A 9,097-nucleotide genomic window follows, 5' to 3' on the forward strand; every position below is an offset into this window, starting at 1 on the left:
TTATAGGTTACGGGACCCCAGTGGATTGACACTCAGAACCCAAAGAAGAAGATTTTCTAGATCCCTCCTGTCTGACCTCCCACAAGTTTTCTCCTTAACAAAATTAGAAAGAAGAGAATCAAGAATAAAAGAGCCCAGAAGTAGTTTAAAATCCTGAATGAATGCACATTGAATTGCCTTTATCTGTTCCTTTTGATCGTGTGTATATCAGCATGATGTCCCGTTAATAAGCCACAATAACAATGTAACAACAGCTAACACGATTTAGTGTATCTTACGTGTCAAGCACCTACTAGCTGTGTTCCATGTGTCTCCTCTTTGAGCCCTCACAGCGATCGGTTATGAGGTGTGGCTACTGTTACTCTCCCCACATTGCAGATGTGGAGACTGAGTTTAGAGATGCTGAGTAATTTGCCCAAGGTGACATAGCCAGTGAGTGGATGATGCAGGCCTGGAAGCCATGGTTCTCCCTCCTTCCTGTCTGAGAATGGGGATAATCATCCTGCTGCTATTCTTCTAGGCTGATTCATCTGTTTGCTCTGACCAAGTCTCCCCATTCGTTTGTGGGGTCTTTGTGCTCCTCACACCTCCTCTCAGCCCATCCGCTCCCTTTTTCGGTTCACCGTGAGATCCTGTCTAGAGAGCTAACTGTGTCTCCCCACTCTCCACCCTAGGGCGGGCCTGACCATAACTACACCAAGGAGAAGATCAAGATTGTAGAGGGAATCTGCCTTCTGTCTGGGGACGATGCTGAGTGGGATGACCTCAAGCAACTGCGCAGCTCACGGGGGGGCCTTCTGCGGGATCATGTATGCATGAAGGCGGACACAGTGTCTCTCCAGGCCAGCTCTGTTTCCCTGGATGACACGGAGACGGAGCAGCTGTTGCAGGAAGAGCAGTCTGAGTGTAGCAGCGTCCACACCGCAGCCACTCCTGAAAGACGGGGCTCTCTGCCGGACACAGGCTGGAAACATGAACGCAAGCTCTCCTCAGAGAGCCAGGTCTAAACGCCCACAGTCCCTTCCCTCCCTGCCCGTTCCTTCTTTATGGACTTCCGGTCCTTGTGCTCACTTAGACAACAGGCCCCCTTCCTATGTGCTTGCTCATCCTTCTCCTCCACCTCCCACCGCGTAACTGCTCCCAAGCCCTCCACGGGAGCTGTTTCCACCTGAGTCCATAACTACCCGTGCGCAAGAAATGATGGTGCATCCCGAAAATTTAGACCTGGATTTTACCACGAACCTCACCTCTTGCACTCCCTCCTGAGCCCCCGAAACTAGGCTCGGGAATGATTCCTCATCAGTACAGAGCTCCACCTCCCCTTTCCCTGGTACCCTGCCCCACGAGAACTGACGATCCAAGACCTCACTGTCCCCCAGCAGAGCCAGCCTGGCCACTTCTCTGAGAGAACTTGCCCATCAGGGGCTGGGGCAGGGGTCAAGGGGAAAGAGAGAGATGAAGGAAAGAGGCTGAGAGAGGAAGGGAGGAGTAAGCCCAGCTGGTATGGGTGTCTCAGAAGCCTCCAGCCTCAAGTGCATTGGTAATATGAGAAAGCTTTTAGGGGTGGTTGGGCTGCATGTCCTGTCCATTGCTGGCAATGGATATTATTCGTGCCCTAAGAGCTACTGTATTTTTTTTTCAGCTGCCAATATTGGTGAGATCTGGGTGTGGCTCAAGCTGTTCTTCCTCCTGCTAGAGTGTCTGGAAGCTCCTACCCCGATGACAGGGTCCTTATCGCATGGCAGCTGGCTAATATGAATTCCCCTGCTCGTGCCACCACTGGCCAGTACCCTTATGTCTTTGACTCTGAGTAACCAGGTTGTGAGCAGGGGCTTAAGGAATGTGGGGCCCCGAGTGCTGAGTCTCTGCAAGGTCCAACCAGCACTGCTTAGACCAAAAGTAGCATATCACCTGAACCTTAACATTCTGCCACTCTCTCCCCACTCATTCCCCGGGATTCTAAGCATAGAGATCCTGAAACACCTTTCATACAAGGGCCAAGAGTTTTCATAAAGGGTCAAGAAGAGCGATTGGGTTATAGACTTGGGGCACGCAGGGCCTCAAGGGAAGTATCCATGAGGTTCTGTGTTCTCTCTCAAGTGCTCAGGGATCTAAGTTAGTGGACAGAGAACCTGTGGTTCTAGGGGTGGTGACATTCCCATTCCAACTCTCTTCCCAGCTAAGTGATGGACTTCCCAGGCTGTGATGCCATCACTTGGTTCATGCTCGTTCACACAAAGACTGTTTGTCTCCTGCTCGGATCAGGAGAGTGGAGACTTTTTGTCTGCCCTAAGCCTTCTACATAGCCCCCCGCCCCCCAATTTGCTTTTTCTGACTTAGCCTTGTAGTGGTGAGGAGAGGGCTACATCAAGACACAAAGTCGGGGGCAAGGAGTAGAAAGGGAGAACCACCGATGAAGCCCTCTCAGCCTAGGGCAGATCCAGACCCTTCCACCCAGGAATTGGAAGCAACAGGAGAGGGCGACGGGCTGAGAATAGAGGCGAGGGCTTCTCGGGGAAGCTTCCTGATTGGAAACATCTCCTGTGGTTATCGGTATTGAGAAATCAGCTGCCACACATGTGAGTGAAAACGGAGAAGAGCAAAGCTTTTCTGGTCAGTTCTGAGCCTGCTAGAGACAGATGCCAAGCCCTGAGCCGGGCTGGTAGTAGCCAACCCAGGTCTGGGCCCACACAGGACAGCCTAGCCAGGCCAGCAAGTCTTTTCCAGTACACACACACAGTGGGAAAGGTGAGGTGCCACTTATGGGAGGGAAGGGAGACATTTCACACTTGACGGGGCAGTTAAAAAAGGAGCACTTTGGTTCCTCAGACTCATGGTTGAGGATGGGGAGAAAGTAGGAAAGTGGCATTTTCTTGATTGGAAAGGGGGGAAAGATCTTATTGCACTTGGGCTGTTCAGAATGTAGAAAAGACATATTTGAAGAAATACCTATTTGAGCACTGATTCATTATGTAAAAAGCAAAACCTCTCTGTCCTAAACTAATGGAAGTGATTCTCCCGCGCTCATGTGTAATGGTTTTAACGTTACTCACTGGAGAGATTGGACTTTCTGGAGTTATTTAACCACTATGTTCAGTATTTTAGGACTTTATGATAATTTAATATAAATTTAGCTTTTCTTAATCACCGTGCCTGGCTTGGAGTCATGACTAATCACTGCACCCGCTCTGTCTGGCAGACCCATGCTTTTGAAAACCTTCTTGCGACATCACCTCTAAGTCCTTCGGGGATGTGAGGACGGTGAAGAGCCATAAAAGGTGTGAGGTTCCTGGCTGGAGGTTCAACTCATCTTGAGAAGACAGGTCAAGACCAGAGTTCATTGGCTTGTGAAATCCATATTTCCTCTAGAACAGGGATGGCAGATAGGTTTCATCTCGAGTGCCAACTTTGGTTGGTAGTGGCTGCCTGAGGTCCTGTTGAGACTCAACGGGGAAAGTGTCATGATTGTTAGTGACATCTCCTTCAGGCACTGGAGGGAAGTGTCATGGCTTATACACCATGTATCTTCTATCTCTATTCTAGGTCTATGAGGACCTCATTGTCCCAGAACTTGACTTTGCCTTGCCGTGATAGTCACTGGCAAGACTGTCTGATGTAGTAGGAAAAGGACTGGGGACAAGGAGGGATCGTCACGGGCCCAGATCTGCTACTAGCTCTTCTTTTTTTTTTTTTTTTAAGATTTTATTTATTTATTTGACAGAGAGAGAGAGAGCGAGAGAGGGAACACAAGCAGGGGGAGTGGGAGAGGGAGAAGCAGGCTTCCTGCGGAGCAGGGAGCCCGATGCGGGGCTCGATCCCAGGACCTTGGGATCCTGACCTGAGCCGAAGGCAGACACCTAACGACTGAGCCACCCAGGCGCCCCTTGAGTACCCATTTTTATTTATTTATTTGACAGAGAGAGACACAGCAAGAGAGGGAACATAAGCAGGGGGAGTGGGAGAAGCAGGCTTCCCACCGAGCAGGGAGCCCGACGCGGGGCTTGATTCCAGGACCCTAGGACCATGACCCGAGCCGAAGGCAGACGCCTAACGACTGAGCCACCCAGGGGCCCCTGCTACTAGCTCTTTTTGATCTTAGTCAAGTTTCATAGTTTACTCTGACAGTGGATCAAATCAACATTGATTCCTTTTATTTTTTTTTTTTCCTTTTATTTTTAAAAAGCTGCCTTCTCATAATTTATACAGTACCTCTCAAGGCTAGGACAGGAAGTTGGGGATCCATTCTCAGGTTCTCTGCATATGACACCTCTTCAGTGATGATTGGGAATCATGGAAGACTTGGTGCCAGATGTAGAATTGTATGCCAAGGCTCAGTAGTTGATTTTCTAAACCACAAGCCTCTTATTGAATAATGCTTCCATTCATTCCTTTATCTCTTGCTGGGGACCAACCCCTGCCCAAGCCTGACCCACAGAGCTTAGAATCTAGCAACAGCCTCCATCCCCACCCTACATCCCCCCCCCAAAAAAAAAGAAAGACTGAAGATTCTTGTATTTAAATAACAGGAAATCTGAAGGTAATTTACAGTGCATAATTCTTCCAACTTTGGTGAGGGGTATGTGTGCTAGAACAGAAACAAATCCTATAGCTCAAGGACAATCATCCTCTTATTCCACCATTTTTTTAAAAAAACACACCAGAGAGAACAAAGGAGACATTTTAATTGATGAAATCCAGCCTAAAGCATAAGCCTATATACCTGTAGAAAGTACTCCCTCCCAAAGGCTCAGGGTGACAGGCCAGACCATGAACAGTGACCACTAGAGCTGGGAACTCAGGAAGAACTTTTCAAATGAGAAGAAAAAATGAATGCATTGAGAACACACCATTTGCTCAAAAGACCGGGAGAGGTTTCTGGAAAGACAGAGTTTGGTGAATGCATTTTGACACCTTGTGATCACACGAGCCAGTATAATCAGGTATTCAACACTGCCTGAGCCTTAAAGGTCTTGAGGAAACTGCGACTTTCCTATCACTTTAGGGTTAGGAAACGGGAGAGGAAAAGGAGGCTGGGCCTCATGGTCCAGATCTTGATAAGAATCTGGAGGGGGTGCGGACAGATGAGACTTGAGCAACAGTGTCAAGGACTTAACACCCTGTTTTCAGGTTATGATCATGCTCTGGCTTTTACTTTCCTGATCAGTAAAATGAAAAGGTTGAGGCAGATGATTGCTAAGGTCATTTCTAGCCTGAAACTTTTTATGTTCTTCCAAGAAATCTTGGGGATGAAACGAGAGCTGAGAATTCCTTGTCTGGTTCTCCGGATATAAAACCTGATGAGTAGGGAGACGGTTGGTCAGATTCTAACAAACTGGACATATTTTTACAAGCTAATCATGTTCAAAATATAGTCACTGCCCTTTCTGTATTGCATGAACAAACGATGCAAGCTAAGATAAAAAGATCTCTGTGGCCTCTAGAGAGATCTCCAGGGCATGAATTGAAGCTTTCACCAAACCTAATCCTACAGAAAACAAAGTCAGTGCTGCAGAGGAACTTTGAAAAAGCATCTAAGGAGCTGAGGGTGCGCAAGGTTCTAAGTGTAATGCACTGAACTTCAAGAACATAGAGTAAACTTTAGTTACTTCTACTTATGGACATAATGAAAAATGTAGATGAGCCCTTTCCATGGCTAAGAAACAGTCTGTGAGTATGTCTTTTCTTCATATGTGAAGGTGACTCAGCTGATCCACTTAATAGGATGTGTGTCTGGGGGTGTTTCAGGCAGCCTTTGTTTTGTAGCATTCCCTCACTTGCCCATTTGTTTTCTCTCTAGATCATTCTCCCATTAAGCAGCTGACAGAGGCTAAGCAGAGCTCAGCATATGGAACAGAGTTTTGTTTCCAGTCAAGGCTCCAACTCAGAATCTTGGACTCCTTGACATGATGTTAAAACAGATCCAGACAGCCTAATTAAGGGTCTGAGTTTAAACCCAAGGCTGGAGTTAGCCCCAAGCTACTCAATCTGCCTATGTCATTTTACAAGACCCAAAGAGCCAAGAACTCTCATTTATCTTGTCCTTCTTGGTGGTTTTCCCTCTAGTCCCTAAAAGCCTGTTGACAGCCTGCTAACAAGTTTCCTATCTCTCCCTCTGCCTCCTTCCACTTTGGTGGGGCTGGTGCTTCTGTGGTCAGAGTTCTTGGACAGCCTGCATTTGGGGGGCTGTGGAAATACGGGCTCTGAGAAAAGGGTTATTCATTCCCTTCATTCAATCACCTATTCAATGCAACTAGTGCAGTCTGGGAGAGGCTTGGAGGCCAGTCAAGGCACAAAAACAGCCACTTGAGACCATGTTAATGTCACCAGTGCCGTCTCTAGGGAATAATGCATGAGGTACCTGACTAAAAGTTGAAAGGAAATGAATCACTGAAACTGTTCCTCTTAGGCTGCAAGTATGGATCCATGGCCCACGGTAGAGCTCTTTCTTCCCCAAAATGCGGTTTGTGATTACGATGGGATGAGCACTGTCCCCACCCTAGCAGGCTTTTCAGAAATGCTCAGCACAGTTATTCAATGGCCACAATGTTTGGCATTTGCTTACTGCTTCCAGTTGCAATAATACAGTGTTCACCATGATCTCTAATGCCTACAAGGGTTTCACTGTCCTATTAATATCTTCCTTATGCAGAACTACCGAGAGTCCCCTGGGATAAAGTAAGCACCCGTCACTCTAATAAATACATAGATAAAAGCTATTTGGTGATAACCCTGGCCTGCAAAAGATGACTGGCCAAACATTTATTGAACACCTGCTATGGAGCAAGGTATTACATTCGGTTTCTACAAGGCCCTACAGGATCTTCCACTCCCTGCCCTACATTATCTATCAGGCCTCATCTCCTTCTACCCTCCTACTGCCAACTACTCTGCTTCAGCTACACAGGCCTCCCTGTTTCTCTAACCCGAGAGGCATGCTCCCAACTTAGGGTCTTTGCAAACCTGCTCCCCCTGGCTGGCACTTCCTTCCTGTAGAGAAACTCGCGGCTAACTCCTTCGCTTTCAAGTCTTTGCTTAAAGGTAACCTCCTTAATGAAACCTACTCTGATCATCCTTTATAAAATTAATGTCTTTCTAACTCTACCTCCCAATCCCTTTTACTGTATTCTTTCTTCTTTTCCCATTGCACATATTGTCTAATAACATACTATATAATTTATGTGTTGATCATCTATGCTTGTTCACTATAACGTGAGTACCATAAAAGAGGTATTTGTGTGTGTGTGTGTCTGTCTGTCTGTCTATCTGTTTTGTGCACTGGTTATCCCAAGTGCCTAGAAGAGTCCCTGCACATATTAGGTGCTCAATAAATATTTGTTGAATGAATGAACAAATAAATGAATGGAATCAGACATCCAATGCCCACCTGCTAGCAGGGCTACACATAAGCCATATAAGACAAAAAGGAATTTGCCATCTTGTTCTAAAGCTCTCCAGGATCCAGACTCCATACATCCTTTATTGAGCAAATTCCAGTTTACCATCACATTCTCCTTATAAATGTAATCTTCAATTTATTTCCCATAATATTTAAATAAAGTAAACATGCCAATGACCAATGACTTAAGAAGACTATTTCTATATGTTCCTAACCCATTTCTCAAAGGTTACTGTGACCTTTTTGCTCTGCTTGGTTCTTCTCTCCTTCCCCTAACCTGTGGATCTGTCCTCATGCCCTATCTTTTCGCTCCCCACTCTCCTACTCTCTGGTCTCATCCACTGCTACAATTTCACCTTTTCTACACCTGTATCACTTGAGTCCTCATTTTTTCTCATAGTTCTCACCCTGTATTTCCTAGACCTACTTAGAGATTGTGCTTGAATGTCTCATTGGTACCTAAAAGTAAACAGGGCTAAAACTAAATTCCTTGCCTTCCTCTTGAGACTGGCTTCTCCTGACTTTCTACTTCCATTTGGGCAATCACTGCCTCCCAATCCCTAGGCTCAAAGCCTGGCACGCTCTTTGACTCATTTCCGTAAATGGGCCCCACCCTCACCTTTGCACCAAGACAGTTGCCAAATCCTTCACACTCTTGAATCTGTTCTCAACATTTCCACTGCTATCACCTCATTGCAGACTCCTAACTGGGCTTCCAACCCAGTTAGGGTTGGGTTCTAATCTAACCCATTTTAGACACTCAAGCTAATTAGTTTTCCTAAAGTGCAATTCTGAATTTGTTGCTCTCTGGCTCAGAAACCTTTGATAGCTCCCCATCACCTACTTAAAGTACAGATTCCTTACCTTGGTATTCAGGCCCCTCCTAGAATGTTCCTTTCTCTATCTTGTATCCCACTACTTCCCAACATGTGCCCTGTTCTAAAATTAAACTCACATGTTCAATTCCCTACATATAATGTACTTTCTTATTTCTGTGCCCTTGCTCCTACTTTTCTCACTACTAGACATTCTCCCTGCTACTTCTTTAAAAAAAATTAACATGTGAATGGCAAAAAATTCATTTCCCTCCCTACCCACTCCCCTTGTTAAATAATTTCTTGAAATTCCAGGAATGTTCCAACCATTTTCAGGCATGCACACAAATACATATGCATTTATAACCATATACAATAAAATTATTCCATATATGCTTTTCTGCAACTTGCCTTTTTTTCAGTAAAGTAAAATTTGTGCACTTTTTCTACACCAGCACATACAGATTAACCACATTCTTTTTAACAGTTGCATAGTGTTCTATTGAGTAGATATGCTGTACTATATAACAAGTTACCTATGAATGGACATGTAATTTCTAGGGCACGGGGTTTTTTTGTTTGTGGGTTTTTTCCCCTATCTTAACAGTAAATATCTTTGGGTATATTTTTCTTTGCATAATTGCACAGATCTGTAGGACAAATTCCTAACAGTGGCATTATTGGGCCAGAGATTATACACATTTTATGGTTTTTTTTAAGATTTTATTTTATTTTTTATTTATTTTTTTTTTAAAGATTTTATTTATTTAGGGCGCCTGGGTGGCTCAGTTGGTTAAGCGACTGCCTTCGGCTCAGGTCATGATCCTGGAGTCCCTGGATCGAGTCCCGCATCGGGCTCCCTGCTCAGCAGGGAGTCTGCTTCTCC

General features: G+C 45.6%; 1 protein-coding gene across 1 annotated transcript in view; it reads left to right on the forward strand.

Annotated features, from left to right (window-relative positions):
• The window catches only part of LRP4 (LDL receptor related protein 4), a 50,587-nt gene extending 47,440 nt beyond the window's left edge, over positions 1–3,147 (forward strand). Inside the window, exon 38 of the mRNA XM_031024628.2 lies at positions 675–3,147. Coding sequence (XP_030880488.2) covers positions 675–1,007 — 333 coding nt within the window. The 3' untranslated portion in view covers positions 1,008–3,147. The remainder of the gene's footprint in view (positions 1–674) is intronic.
• Positions 3,148–9,097: the final 5,950 nt, after the last annotated feature.

The sequence above is a fragment of the Leptonychotes weddellii genome, chromosome 11 (assembly GCF_054177405.1).
Source record: "Leptonychotes weddellii isolate Sample4059 chromosome 11, ASM5417740v2, whole genome shotgun sequence".
Classification (NCBI taxonomy): Eukaryota; Metazoa; Chordata; class Mammalia; order Carnivora; family Phocidae; genus Leptonychotes; species Leptonychotes weddellii.